This window comes from Balaenoptera physalus (genome assembly GCF_965194825.1).
Source record: "Balaenoptera physalus genome assembly, chromosome: 1".
NCBI lineage: Eukaryota > Metazoa > Chordata > Mammalia > Artiodactyla > Balaenopteridae > Balaenoptera > Balaenoptera physalus.
This window is the reverse complement of record NC_138882.1, coordinates 97,595,728-97,611,467: the sequence shown is the minus strand read 5'-3', so window position 1 is coordinate 97,611,467 and position 15,740 is coordinate 97,595,728. Positions and strand designations below refer to the sequence as shown.

General features: G+C 39.2%; 1 protein-coding gene across 3 annotated transcripts in view; it reads left to right on the top strand.

The window, feature by feature from the left end:
* The first annotated feature begins 918 nt into the window (after nt 1-918).
* The window catches only part of CTTNBP2NL (CTTNBP2 N-terminal like), a 69,112-nt gene continuing 54,290 nt past the window's right edge, over nt 919-15,740 (top strand). Inside the window, exons 1-2 of one of the 3 annotated variants that reach the window (XM_082458717.1) lie at nt 940-1,069; nt 12,979-13,102. Coding sequence is in view for 1 of the 3 variants with exons in the window: in XM_082458716.1 (XP_082314842.1) it covers nt 965-1,069 (105 nt within the window). In the remaining 2 variants the exon portion in view is untranslated. Of the gene's footprint in view, nt 1,070-12,978; nt 13,103-13,167; nt 14,904-15,740 lie in introns of those variants that run through there. The other 2 variants (XM_082458716.1, XM_082458718.1) reach the window with 2 other exon arrangements.

The window sequence follows — 15,740 nt, the reverse complement described above, 5'->3', positions numbered from 1 at the left end:
TTTATTATATTATATTAAAAACAATGTGGTTATTACTCTCTTAACCAGTTGAATCAATCTGTGAACTGGAAAAGGATCCAGAAACCCTGACCTCAGGAAGGGGTGCATCCTCTCCCTTTTCTAGGTTATTTGGTGCTGGTAAGGCTTGCTGCGACCACCAGCAAGATCTGCATTCCTGTGTTCACGAGGGACAGGCATTCCTTGCATCCTCTACTGTCCTGTGTCCCAGCGTCACTGCAAACGTGGTAGCCCACAGTATAATGGGGCCAAGGACACAAAAAAGTCCCCTCATTTGGAAAACATAGCGTAGAAAACCATGACACAAATTTTATTCATTCGACTTCTACCTGGAAGGCAGGTCTGGCTGGGTTTGGGCTACCCGGTGTCCCCGCTCCAGGGGCTCCAGAGCTACTATTCTCTTCCAAATGTAATGTGAAAAGAGAAGGCGGGGGTGGTCCTCCGGGTTTTTTATCTTTGCGCCCTTGTTTCTAGCACAGGCTTCGTAAAAGAAAAAAAGAGAGAGCAGGCAAGCCACGTTACCAGGTTTTCAACAACCAGTTTTCTAAAGCAGACCCAAAGCGCACTTCATTTATTAACATTTTGGATGAAATGAAACGTTAATATGCCCGATCAATCAGGGCACCCGAAACCCGCCGTTCCTAAGCTGCCCGTACCATGAGGGTAAACACGAAGCACTCGCCACCGTCCGGTCCAGAAATCGCTTAGAACGTGGAAAGTTGCAGAAGCCGAGCCGCGAGGGTCGTAAGCCCACCCCCGAGCCCGGGCCGGAGGACTACGCTTCCTCCCGGAAGTGACGCGAGCTCAATCCCAGCTAGGCTCTCCCCAAACAAAAGGGATCTCGGGGCCCCGGGAGGAGCCTAAAAGACATTGGAGAAGCCCCTCCTCCAGCCGGAGCGGATTGGTGTCGGGGCTGGAGAGGCGAGAAGGAGATTGGCCCTGCCGAATGCCAGGGCCCTCGCCAGGCGGTCGAGGGGCGGGGCCTCGGAGGGCTGTGGATGGAGCGGCTGGCGGAGGCGGCAGGGAGCGGAGCCCCGAGCGCTGGGAAAAGGTAGGAGCCGCTGGCGCCCGGGCTTGGCGGCGGCTGGGAGGCCGAGTCCTCGAGAGAAAAGCAGGGGTAGGACCACCGGTGTCCTCCCGCTGCCGTCCCAACTGCCACTCGCGCCCATCCCCTGAGGGGGCGGAGCCGTCTCGTCTACCTCCCGGTATTCCCTGAGGAGGCGGCTCCTCAACCTTCGAGGGTGTTCGCAGCCACTTATTGTCCTTCGTCAACCCCAGCTCCCCAGAAGGGGCTGCCCTCCTGACACCCTCCGTTTAAAGGGCCCCCTCGCCCAGCCCCTCAACCCTGGGAGAAGGCGTGCGGGTTCCCATTCCGTAGACTGCCGTCCCCACCCCCGTTTGTCTGGCCGCCCCCGGGAGGCCAGACATCCCTTCCTACACCTGTCCTGCTCGCTAGGGTGGGACCAGAGCTAGTTCCATCCGTAAGATTAAAATTAGTGTTTTCCAAAAAAAAAAAAAAAAGAGCGATGGGGCGATGCAAAAATCAGAGACCCGACCTAGACTGCCAGCTCCACGGACGAAACGGCCTTCCCCCGCTTGGGTTCTTCCCATCCCCCATTCTCTGATCTTCAGCCTTCCGCCTTAAGCCCCTAGGATCCTCTGTTCGCCTGTGGGGCATCGAGGGCTCACCTGCTTCGGGACCTTTTTAGTCTCTGGAGGAGGGAGAAATAGTAACCTTCCCCGCCCCCCTTTGTACCTTTATTCCTTGAGGGAGAACCCAACCTCTAAGGGTCTTTTTAGGTTTGAGTTGCATTTCGTTTTTGCTTTCTCACCCTATTTCTTCCCTGAAAACTTGATGAAAAACCACCCTTTGGTATTTCATAGTGAGGTGGGCGTGTTGGATATCTACAGAGTTGGTCTTGTGTGGGTAGGAATGCAGTGTATATTGTTGGACTGTCAGTGAATAACAGAATGCTCTCAAGTGAAACAGTACAGATAAGTAAATAAAGAGCTTTAGATTAGGAATGAGTATCTCCTAGTCTAGGGTGGGCTGGTCTGTTGCCCAGGGAGACTGCAGTTAACCTGGAAGGTATAGTTCTGTTGAAACAAAAGGCAGGAAGTGTTTGAAGAAAATTCAGGTTCAGCGGTCTAGGTTCATGATTAATCTGGTCCGGTGGCCATTGGTTACTCTCTAGCCCCTATTTTATGGTGGGTTTTTCCCTCCAGGTGAAACTGATATATATATATACACACATATATATATGTATATATGTGTATATATATATATATATATATATATATATATATATATATATATATGATGTTGTTGATTGGTTTTACAAGACCACTATCATCTACCAAAATTCAGGGGATGAAAATTAAAAGCACATTTTAAATCTCAGCGATAAGGATAAATAAAAGCAAGGTAAACTCCAGCTATTCACACACATGTGACTACTACCAAAGAGTGTCCCTATAGTGTGCTCATAAAGGCCTTCATTTCAGCAGGTGCAAAATATTGATGATTTTGGCCTAATGTTAATGCCATTGAATCCCTAGTAATCATCTATTGCTAGCACTTTCATATATTAAAATTTGCCATATTTTTTTAGCATTGTTTCTTTTGCTTTCGGTCTGAAGTCTGTCTTACTACTGTTATTTATAGCCAAAGATAATAACAATGGGATGCAAGGAGTTGGAATCATGGGGGCAATTATAACAGCTGTCTTTTACCTTCCTGATTAGAGTCTCTGAAGGTAGACTTTCTGAAGGTAATTAATTTTGAAGAGTTAGGTTCGAAGTTTTCAGAGCCAGTCTCAGTGCTCACAGATCTGCCCAGTGATTGTTTCCAGATCTCCGATAAAAAGGCACAAAGAAGAAACTGTGGAGGGTCTCTCCAGCAAACACAAAGTGTACTGCGATAGGTGGGTAAGGGCCCCTAGCAATAGCAGCAGAAAAGAACTAAAAGCAGAACAGGAATTCCCAAAAAGATATATCTTATTACATGAGCAGAGAACAGAAAATAAACTGAGGTAAGAGACTAAGGAAAACAAAGTTGCGGTGATTGCCAGGGCCTTAATGAGCAGAGAGGAAAAAGCAAATAATGCTCTTTGATTACTTGGCACAGTAAGCAGGATCTGTTTGATACACATTTGGGTCTTGGAAATCTTTCCTTTAACTTTTTCAACACTTGTTTGGTTATATCAGATGAAGAAAAACATTGTATGCAGAGATTTTTTAAGGTATATTTGTAATCTGCCTCATTAAATTATAAATTCTTTGAGAGAGGTATTAGTATGTATTGTTTCATCTTTGTACCTTTCACAATGCCTAGTATATAGTTTGACTTCATGAACGTTTGTTGAACTTAGTTTGAAGCTGACCCCTTCGGGTAGACTAGAAACATAATTTACTGATAAGATATGGCACATCTTGTTAGTATAAACAGTCCATAAAGAATTTAATATTAAATATTCTTCCTCTTTAGCATTTAAACAAAGGTGAAGAATTAGTGTCTGATTTTAGTTACTGGTTGGTTTTATTTTAAATATTTCAATATATAGCTAAGATGCCTAAGTAAGGGAAAACAAAGCTTGTATATGTCATGATCTCAGACATATGATACAAGGATTTTTAGGCCACTGAATTGGTGTTTAGTGGCATGTTACAAGAAGCAGAGATTTATTTCTAGAGGAAGTTTGTCCAGTCTGTGGTGGTTGACCCCAGGAATAGCTTGTCAGCCTGTTACTAAAGGCCATTTTTTCTGATTTCCTGGATGTTTGCTGATAATAACTAAAAATCACATCTTCCTAGTTTTAGTTCAAAGCATTTCAGTGAGAAAATGGCTTATTTATGGTGAGGCTATAAAGTGTGCTGATTTACAGCACAGACTTTAAAGGCAGACCTGAGCTAAGATTCCAGCTCTGCTGCCCTTTTGCTGTGTGACCCAGGGAAATGGCAGTTTTCTATCTTCACCATATCTCAGTTTCCTCAGCTGTGACTTAAAAATGACTTTCAGAGTTTTTTTTTTTTAAAGATTACATGAACATGACATACAGGAAGCACTCAGTAATTGGTAGGTATTATTGCCATTATTATTAGCACTTTGCACGTGAGTTAAAGAATTTAATATTAAATATTCTTTTACTCCTTTAGCATTTAAACAAATGTGAAGAATTAGTGTCTGAGTTTAGTTATTGGTTGGTTTTGTTTTAAATATTTGAATATATAGCTAAGCTTCCTAATTAGAGGGAAACAAAGCTTCTGTATGTCATGATCTCAGACATCCGACAGAAGAGTTTTTAGGGCAGCGCGTGTGTCTTACGGTATGTGTGTTTCATAATTTTGTCATGTACCTTATCTTCCTTAAACTTTTTGGCCCTGGAAAAGGAAAGGCAAGGGATTCAACCGTCTGATGTCTTCTCTCTGAATTGTCAGTTGTTTCACTCCACACTGTCTTAAGTACCTTCACCCTCAGTGTCATATAAATGGTTTCGTGGATACCGTGATCATGGTGCAGGGTTGTACCTTCTGTGAGATTTAAGGGATTTTCAATGGTAATTTTGATTGACAGTGATTTTTGCCTCTTGAATAACTCTTCTACTACCCCCAAAGTAAGGAGCAATCATAAGAACAACTCAAATGGGTGAGAAGAAACTATGGATAGGGAAGTTAAGAGTGGAGGTGGGGGAGTGGAGGACAGGGGTTTGTGGGTTGAGGAAAACAGGACTACAAGCAGGCATTGAAGTAAAGAATGTAGTAATATGGTTTCTCCCTGCCAACTATTTCCAAACTCTGTATTCGGGTCCAAAGCCAGAGCTTCCACTCTAAATGTGTGCTTTGCTGCTAAATGAATCGTTTCTGCCTTTTGGAGCCACAAAGAATGTAATCCTTAATTGTTACTGAGTTTAAAGAATATAATCCTTAACTGTTACTGAGTTCAAATAGAAGCTAGGAAGGAAGATAGGAGAGCACAGGACGATGGAGTTTACAGACAAAAAAGACTCCTGACCCTGAGCCTTGGGAGCATCTGCATGGGTCCTTTGTGCAGAGCTGCTGGGGAAGGAGGGGCTGCAGTGTGCTCTGGGTCAGCTCGCCTAGAAAGGTGAGCCAGGGAGGAAGGAGTGCAGAGGGAGAAGCAAGCAGGGATGAGTTGTTTTAATGAGAAATAAGATCTATAAATTATAACAGAGAGGAGAATGAACTGACGGGTAAGTTGTAGAAAAAAGGAGCACTAAGTTTGGGGTTTTTTGAAGGAAGGTGTTCCCCATTCCTTGGTTTCTGCTAAGTAGTCCTTTCTGTTGTAGCGGGTTGAACAGGAGTGAGAACAGAGCCAATCTGGTTCTTAATTGGTTTAATATTTGACGGTACAAACAAGATCTGGTCTAGTCCTATGTATCAGCTTCTTCTTTTTGCCTCTTGTTCTTAAATTGAAGACATGGAAGAAATTTTCTGAAAAGGCTCCACCCCTAAAGACTTCTCTGCTTCTAAACCTTTAGCCTTCACCACACTCACTGAATCTGAACGCGTTCTTCTTGGGGGTCTAGTTACTTCTCATTCAGCGTGTCTCGCATCACAGCCATTATTTCCCCCCCAAAACCCGTTCCTTTTCTAACATCCCTGTTTCTGTTAATGACATCATCATTATAGTCACCCAGCCTTAAAAACCTCAGCTGATCTGGGATTATTTCCCCTCTTACCTCCTTAAAAAAGCCAGTACCAAGTTACTATACATTCTTTATAAAGTCTCTTGCATCGGTCTTTTTTTTTTTTTTTTTCCTATTCTTACTGCCACCATCCTATTTCACACATTTTAACCTCATACCTGTACTGTTAAAGTTTTCTCCCAACTGCTTTTTCTGCTTCCAGTTTCTCTTCAGTCAAATCAGCTCTGTACGTCAAGCTTTAACCTTACTGAAACTATATTTTTATTGTGAGATTCACCTAGTTAAAAATGTTTAGTGGCTTCTTATTTCCCAGAAGATAAAGTCCAGTTTTGTACACTGTAATTCAAGGTACTGCACTGTACACTTCTTTCCAGCCAGCATGTTTTGATTACCCCTTTGAACCAGAGACTGCTGGGTGCTAAGTTTATCAAGCTGAATAAGACAGAGTATTTGTCTAGAAGAGCAGAATCTTATGAGACAAAAGACAGCTATGTAAATAGATGAATTAATGTAATAGAATGTGATAACTGCTCTTGGGTTATGAATAGGATACATATCCATTATGCATTTAATATGATTTCAAAATAGCTGTGATATTTTTAGAAAACCCGTTTATCAGTATTATGAGTTAAAATTGTAACTTGATTAAAAGCTGTAGAAATTCAGTGGAAGCAAAGGCATGCTTTTCACTTATATCCTAAAGTCACAAAAAGCCAGTCTAGGCAGAAGATTGTCCTTTTTCTTTCCCAAGTAGTGTGCAGATAACCATTGGCCTGAATACGTGTTGTGTGTGTTCCTAAGCTGCCTTTCCCAGGAACTGGCCAGGCCATCTCCTTCTTGGAGCAGATCAACCTACCAGGTTAGAAGGAGTAAACATGTTTTGATTTCTAAATTAGACACATGAGTGGTAGAAAGTGAGAACTCATTGGAAAAAAGGAAAACTTCATTATCCTTACAGATGAAACCAACTATATGCTCTCCAGGGATGAGAAGTGAGAGAACTGACCAGTCACTAAGTCATTTAACCCATTCAGTATCCTGTTAGAGTACGTATTGTCATCCCCATTTTATAGATGAAGAACTGAAAGCTCAAAGGTTATGTGGATCAAGGAAGTATGAAGTGGTAGAGCCAGGATGCAAACCTAGGTCTGTAGGGCTCCAAAGTCCAAGCACTTTTCACTGCAACACACTGCCTCCCAGAAGAGTTACTGTCCCCAAAAAACCTTGGAGCAAAAACAATTGCCAGGTCTGTTGGTCATTTTCAACTGATACCAAATTGTTAAACTTTTTAAAAATCAGTGGTCTGACTTAGAAGACAGAAGTTAAAAGGCAAAACAACATCATCAGTTATAATATTCTATTACAGGCTTCTGTGAAATTTTTTTACAGTTCAGGGAGAGTCAGGTTATGGGCATAGCTAAAACACAGATACCTTGACTGTATTACAGTTCATCCTCCACACCATATGCTCTGTTTCTTCCTGGTTTGAAATCCTGATGGAGTCAACGACTTCATCCAACATTAATGTGGAATATTTGAAGGGTTCTTGTATTCCAGGCTGCCTGTAGAATTGAGGCCCATGAATCATTTTACTGGAAATAAAATCAATCTACATATTATTTTCCCTCATTGTGGTATTTTACAAATCATGGTGGCATTATTTCAGAAAAACAAAAATTTAGGGGAATGATGGACAGATAGATGATATAGACAGATATACGTATTTCAATGAAATCATGTTATAATTTCATTGAAATAAATAAAGCCACTGACAAATAATACCCGAAATGGTAAATACTGCTGGTAATTTTCTGATATTAGAAGACATATTTTTAATTTTAATGAAAAAATGTGTTAACGTAAAAACTATTCTTCATTTTCATTAACATACATTCCAGTAGCTTAACTAATGTAGCTCTTCTGGTTTGGTCTTGTCTCAGATGAGAATACTTGAAAAGGTGTAAACAGATATCCAGGTAGACAGACCTGTTTTTAATAGCGTTGTGCCAGATGTCCTCATTTTGGGGGAGAGATGTTTGAATGCTTGTTTATGGGCATGAGGCCACTTCCTCCCTTTCTTCAGGATGCATATAAATGTTGTTGGCAACATGTAGGAGAGACAATGATAGAAACAGATGTACACACATAGTAAGAGAGACGGACATTCACACACACACACAGATACACTAGAGATGTATGAGTCTTAAAACAGAGCTAACCAAAACAAAACCCTGATATCCATCATGGTGTCCCAGAAGGTGGATTAGACTGGATCTTGATAATTTTACTATTTAACTATAATCTTCAGTAGTAATTCACTTAACAACTCTGGCCTCAATTTTCATCTGTAAAATGAGAGTGCTAAATTAGATTATTTCTGAGGTCCCTTCCAGCTCTGTGAATCACATTTTAGCTGATAAAATGAGAAAATCAGATGTGAACAGTGGTTACCAAGTAGCAGTGGTTTCTAAGGAAGCCTCTGGAATCAAATTACTTAGGTTCAAATTCTGTTTCTGCCACACACTAGATGTGAGACTTTAAGTTATTTAGCCTTTGTACCTCAGTTTTCCCATCTGTAAAATGGGGATGATGATGATGATGAACTTGTTGATAATGGTTATAGCATCTATCACCTAAGGTTGTAAGGACTGAATTAATACATGTCAAGTACTTAGAACACTGCCTGGAACATGTTTATGTTTAGCTCAATAAGTGTGTATCTTTTTTATTATTGCTATTATGGCTTGAATTCTTCTTAGAAAACTACTCTAGAAAACTCTGAGGAAAAAAATAAACAAATAAAAATAAAACTCTGAGGAAGTGGTGATTAACATTGGTAACCTAATTATATTACTAATTTCTGTACTAAGTATAAATCTAGAATATCTGGTATCCTAGAATCAGCTTTGAGTAGAGTACTGAAAGCACTTTAAGTATTGATCTTAAAGAATAATCAGCTTTATTACAGAACTGGTTTCTTGAGGCCTCCTTCAAAGTCCATATTGACAGTATTGCATAAACAAGCACCTCAATCCCTTAGCACTGTTGTAATTTCTTTGTAAGTGCATTATTCATATTATATTTCAGGATCCTGAAATTTACAATCTCCAAAACTGTTTCAAAACCATTCTGTTTTATATAGTCCTATACATAGTGTTGCTGGGAAAAAGCAGACTGATAAGACAAAGCAGGGCATTCTTTGTTCAGGCACTCACATGGTAAGGGGAAGGCTTTGATCTAGTTGCTGTAATAGTCTTTAAAAGTAGTAAACGGTTAGCATGTTGTATTAGTTTGCTAGAGCTGCCATAACAAGTACCACAGACTGGGTGGCTTAAACAACAGAAATTTATTTTCTCACAATCCTGGAGGCTAGAAGTCAGAAATCAATGTGTCAGCAGGATTGGTTTCTTCTGAGGCCTCTCTCTTTGGCTTGTTAAATGGCCATCTTCTCCCTGTGTCTTTACATGGTGTCTCCCTGTCCTGCGTTTTTGTCCAAATTTCTCTTCTTATAAGGACACCAGGCATATTAGATTAGGGCCTACCCTAATGACCTCTTTTTTTTCTTCTTCTTCTTTTGGCTATGCCACACAGCATGCAGAATCTTAGTTCCCTGACCAGGGATCGAACCCATGCCCCCCCCGCAGTGGAAGCGCAGAGTCTTAACCACTGGACCACCAGGGAATCCCATGACCTCATTTTTTTTTAAATTTTTTTATTTATTTGTGGCTGCATTGGGTCTTCATTGCTGCACGCGGGCTTTCTCTAGTTGCAGTGAGCGGGGGCTACTCTTCGTTGCGGTGCGTGGGCTTCTCATTGTGGTGGCTTCTCTTGTTGTGAAGCACAGGCTCTAGGTGTTGGGCTTCAGTAGTTGTGGCTCGCAGGCTCTAGAACACAGGCTCAGTAGTTGTGGCGCACGGGTTTAGTTGCTCCGCGGCATGTGGGATCTTCCCGGACCAGGGCTCGAACCCGTGTCCCTTGCATTGGCAGGCGGATTCTTAACCACTGCGCCACCAGGGAAGTCCCCCATGACCTCATTTTTCACTTAATTACCTCTTTAAAGACCCTACCTTTAAATACAGTCACATTATGGGGGTACTGGGGATTAGGACTTCAACATATAATTTTGGGGTTAGAGGACACAATTTAGCCCATAACACGTTATAACACATAGACACATAAGAATACAAATACTCAGGTAATATCTTTTACCTTCAACTGAAAGAAGATTGATTTGACATTTGTAGTAAAGCTTTTATTGCATAGTACTGTAGAATTCAGTTAAAAGGTTTGTTTTTCTATCTTGGTTTTAGAATCTGTAAATAATAATAGCAGAAACAACTGTCTGTAGTAAATGTACAAAAGATCTGCTTTCGTGATGAGAAAATTTATTTTCTGATAATATTTTGACAAGTTTTTCTTTACTAGCCTAATCCTAAAATGCCGAAAGTGGAATGAGAGGTACAGTTTGGAATGTTGTCACTCTCTTACCCCCAAACGCATAAATAACCTTTATGAAAAACCAGAAGTGCCAGAGGGTGGGAAGGCTAAATCTTGAGATAGTCAAGGTAATGTGTCAACACCTTCCACCCTCAGATAGGAGGTTGCTTTGGATACATTTTTTTAAAAATAGCAGTGCACTTTTGTCCATTTTAGATTCGGTATTTATAAATGTGACGTTTATTTTTTTTAATTTCATATATACTGGGTTTTTAAGGAAGTACATTATCTAATGGAAAGCTGTCAAAACAGCCATTTTGTATGTCAGTGTTGACTCTTTGAATTTTTAGAATTAACTGGCCTCCCAAATTTTGGTTTTGCTTATATGTACTGGAAAGAGTCTTCACATAATTGCAGCAAGTTTGCTTTACAACCGTGCTAATACCTTATCACTGATACTAAAAACTTAACTGAATGGCCTGAATCTTAGTCAATTGTAGCCCAAGTATAAATTTCTTTAATTTGATATCTGAGTATATAGGAAAGAAGTGATTTTTATCCAGTTTTGCAAGAGTGATCTCTTGGATAAAATAACTGAATTCTTTTTTTTTTTTTTTTTTGGTGCTAGCCAAGTGGATTTTAAAAAAAAGATTTATGTAGTTTTTTATGAGGTGCTTCTATGTCCAGAAATATCTGAGACTCACCTTAAAAATGTTTTCTCTCTTTCCTGTCCCACATCACCCACCACATAGAAATAAAGCCTTCAGTTCCACATAAAGACATACACACACCCAGATACTAGATAGACAAACATCTACGTGTACTCCACCCTGCCCTGCCTTACTCCTTTCATAGCTGTAGCAACTGGGGTGTTTCTTTTTCTGCCACCCAATCTCCATGTGGTAAAAAGGCAACAATGCCTGCTATCAAAGAATGAGTTCCAGAGCAAAAGCTGAGACTTCCTCAAGAAGGAAGAGGCACAACCAGAACCAGAATGAGTGGATGTTGGGTCAAGGGAAAAGGCTAGAATAAAATGAACAGAGCCAGAGCAGCATACCTCCATGGCAAAATGAGCACTGCTGTTCAGGAGGTACAGTGGAGGTGCAGAGCCAGTGTCCTCCTTGATACCCATAATTTCTGTGGCTGTTGGTACATGAAAGTTCATACAGAAGAGATTCATGGACTTCCCTGGTGGCGCAGTGGTTAAGAATCCTCCTGCCAATGCAGGGGACACGGGTTCAAGCCCTCCTGGTCCGGGAAGATCCCACGTGCCGCGGAGCAACTAAGCCCGTGTGCCACAGCTACCAAGCCTGCTCTCTAGATCCCATGAGCCACAACTACTGAGCTCACACGCCACAACTACTGAAGCCCACATGCCTAGAGCCCGAGCTCCACAACAAGAGAAGGCGCTGTGATGAGAAGCCCGCGCACCACAATGAAGAGTAGCCCCCGCTGGCCGCAACTAGAGAAAACCCGCGCAGCAACGAAGACCCAATGCAGCCAAAAATAAATAAATAAATTTATTAAAAAAAAAAAAAAAAGAAGAAGAGATTCATGCTCTCCTGGCTGTTGGCCCTGACTTGGTGGGAAGTAGCATGTGAATAGACTATATTGTAAGCTGGGCAAACTCATGTTTGAAATCATTTATTAATAACTTAAAAACAAGTTTCATACCTAATCTATAAATAGGCTAATTTTTCCAGGGTATTAAAATATGTGTAACTTTTTATTATATATGCTTATATATTTTTTTAATTGAGAAAACTATAAAGCTTAATATAGCTACAGCTAGCTGTACCACAGTGTATGATAATATATACAGACAACTTGTCCACAGGTGGTTTTTATTTCAAATTTATAGACTGTAGCATTCCTTAGGCAGAAATATCTACATCTAAACTCTAAGGAAAGTTGGGTCTTGCAGAGAGTCTACCGGAAGGAATGAGCTGAGCATCTGGTTGAAATGATCTTGTCTTTCACAGTTACTTAACAGACAATGACAAGTAACAGCTCATTTAGAAAATAAGTGGAGAATGAGTCTGTAGACTACAACGTAACATGCCAAAAATCTGGCAGTCATATTTCTGATAATGAATATGGAGTTAGAAACAGCCTTTTTCTGAAAATCTTAGACCATATAATTTATATATTGGCAGAAACTGGAGTCGAATGGACTTGGTACTTTAAATACCTTAAATACAAGACAAAATTTATGTTTTATCAAATAAAAATTTGGGCCTATCTTTTTTGTTTAAGTTTGCAGGGTCTAATACACTATTAGAAAAACATAAACCAAAAATTACATATAATTCAACATTTAATATTTGAAAATAAATGGGAAAAAGTAGAAGCTGGGATGAGTAATAAGCCCTACAAAGTTGAGGTGGTGACAGATTGATTTGTTTGTTTACTGATTGGCAAGAGATGAGGGGATGAGAATTTTCCTTACGTGAATTTGGCAGTTTGAAAAGTTCAGTTGTAATTAATGTTATTTTTTTTATCTGAGTGCATTGTGCATAAGTCATGATGATTCAAGCAAATAGGCTTTTATCAATTCAGGGAGAGAAAGTCAGTTTCTTCTGGGGACATTCATAAAATAGTCCTTGAAATGACAGTGAAAAGATTTTGAAAGACCTCACCTTCCCTAATTATGGTTGCAAAAGGGAAGTCAGATTCCTGATATTTTTTCCTATATTACTCAGCTTCAACTTGAAGAAGTGGCTATTTTCTTCTTTCTTGTCTGTATCAACCAACAGCTGTCAGGCCTCATCAGCTATAATGACAGTTGACATTCTTGGGATTTACCAATTGTTTATAGTATGGTCACATAGACAATAAATTTCTTATTATTTTGCAGCATTGGACATTTTTCCACCATGCTGATGACATTTTAAATATATTTGTCAATTTTCCCAAATTTTAACTGAAGAAAACCTTAAAAATTTATACTTGAGGACTAAAGTGTGACTGCCAGTTATCAGGTCAGTATCACCCCCATCCCCATCCCCACCCTCATACCACCCCCAGGAATATCACTGCCATACTAAAACATAATGCAGTTTTACTATCGTTCATTTATATTTCGGACAAAAAGTTACTGCAATGTGTTGTGTGTTAAAATTAGATTCAAATGTAAAGGACAGCAAAGAACTGCTAAATTTTAATATTTATAAAGAATGTTTATAGGAATATGCGAAAACAGACCTCTTGGGTTTGAATTACACAGCTGTGGCCCTTTTTTTCCCCTCCTGTGTTGTATTTGTATTATATTTATTTCATGTAGACACCAAGCTAAATAAGTTGATACATTAGCAAAATGTTCCAGATATTAAAATTTGTGTGCAGAAGTTATTTACAAATGTAGAGGTAACATGAATATTGTTCTTTATGCCATTGACAAAGAATAGAATTTTTTCTTGCCTAGGCTAGACTGTTTTATAATTAAAGTGACTTAAGGTTGTTTCAATTTAACTCTTTTATGAGGACGTATATTTATCACAACAGATCAAAAACTGTGATTTAGGTACAGTCTGTTTTAGTTCTTTGTATATTTACCTGTAATTTTTATTTAATTGATTTCTCTAACAAATAATTCTTGATTTTCACTCATGAAAGCTTAGAATGGAACCATGAAGGACTTTAGAGATTATCTAGTCTGTTTTATTTTATCTGTGAGGAAACTCAATGCCAGAGCAACTAGGTAATTTTTTTTTCTCAAAGCAATATAGCTGTTTAGTAGCAGAGCTGAGACTAAAACTCTATACTCTTCACTCCCGGTCTATTATATTTTATTTATTATATCACACTGCATCCTTAAGCCACAGTTTTAGATTTCTAAATGAGAATATTTAAGGAGTATAAAGATATTGAAGGAAAAAAGAGTAATATGTGTAAACACTATCATTTTTAGCTCTATTCCTAGTTGATTTACTCAGTGCAGTTGGTATTTATGGAGCGCCTTTACCAAATGCCCATTATTCTGCTTAACATCAGGGGAGGGGTGAGAAAAGGAATAAAATGATAGGATTTTTTCTCTGCCTTATAATCTCCTTGAGAGAGATTAAAACATGAAACCATCAGGAATTGGGGGAAGGGTTTCATCTAAGAAACCAGTGTGACTCAAATGGTAGTTTAAATTCCTCATCATTATTCACTCCAGGATGCTATCATCCTTCTTCATTTGTGGTTCCCAACTACAAAAGGGCAGCCAGAGTCACCTATTTCTGAAGTAATTGATCTTGGCTGCCCCCAGTTTTGGTAATGCCTTCCTTGGAATTCTTTTGGAAAGTGAGAGAGGATAGTAGTTCTTAATAATTAAACCATTGATCAGCTTCTATCAGGAACTTGGCAAGATGTTTTATATTTATTAACTCAATCTTTACAACAGTCCTATGAGTTAGATATCATCGTTTCACTTTCACAGGTAAGAAAACTGAGAATCAGAAAACTTGCCCAGTCACACAACTAGGAAGATGTTGACCTGGCATCTATCTGACTGCAAAGCCATGTGTTTTTTCCAGCATACCATCTTATGTTAAGTGTAGCTTTATTAGGTTTGTTGTTGTTTTGTTTTTTTTAATTTTTTTTTAGCTTTTATTTTTAAAGTAACTGTTGTGAGGGCTCTCTAATACTGAAGTGAGAATGTGAGAATCGCTTACTAGTTGCTAACCCTCACCAGTTAGAAAGTTAGCAGTTAGAGCTGAAGTTACATTGAACACATTTTACCATGTGGCAAAAGATTTGTACAGTGTGTCCTGGAGCAACATCTAACAACACAGTGAAGTATGCATTTTCTACATGCTCTCCTTCGCTTAAAGGCAGTAGCTCTGGAAGGAATCAATGACTCTTTTGTGTGCCTCCTAAAATTTAATGTGCTCATAGGAGTTGGGAGTTACTGGAGGGTGTGTGAACTAGTCATGTTGTGATTCACTTTAAAAGAAAAACTATATGAGAGTGGCAATTTAGAAGTAAAGAGTGGGAGAGGGAAAATAGTACTTGCTCTACTTTAGAAGTTATGAAATGTATCTTACCATACACAATGGTCAGAAGATCCTTCCAAGATTGTATGCCGTCTAACTTCTATCTATGTGTGAGAAATTGTGAGAAATTAATCTTATGGAAAGGACTGAGTTTGTGCCATGTAATTTGCCATTTAACATATTTTGAAAGATGCAAGATTTCATAGAAATGTTAAGTTCATAGAACTTGTGAAGTCAAATAAATTCAGTTTATAGTAGCCTGGCCAATTAAGATGTTTAAACAATATATTTTAAGCAGTCATTTAAAAGTACATTTGTACATGGTTGCATTTAAGTCTTATTTTACTATGTGAAATATAAATATTGTGATAGATGTTCTCTGCGAAAGTAGACAATTTAAAAGAAGAATTTCTCCCTTACTCCCACCAAACATTATCTTTGCTCAAATTCATTTCAGTCAGTTTCAGAGGGATCCCACAATGTTTTATATACAGTTTTGGAATTCAGTTATCTAAAACTGGGATATCTTTTCGTGGTCAAACAATTTTTCATTGAAATAGTATTCATTGTAACAAAACTTTACCTGAACTTCTAGTGAACAAAATTAGTGACTAATTCTTTCTGAGACCTTCTAGGATGT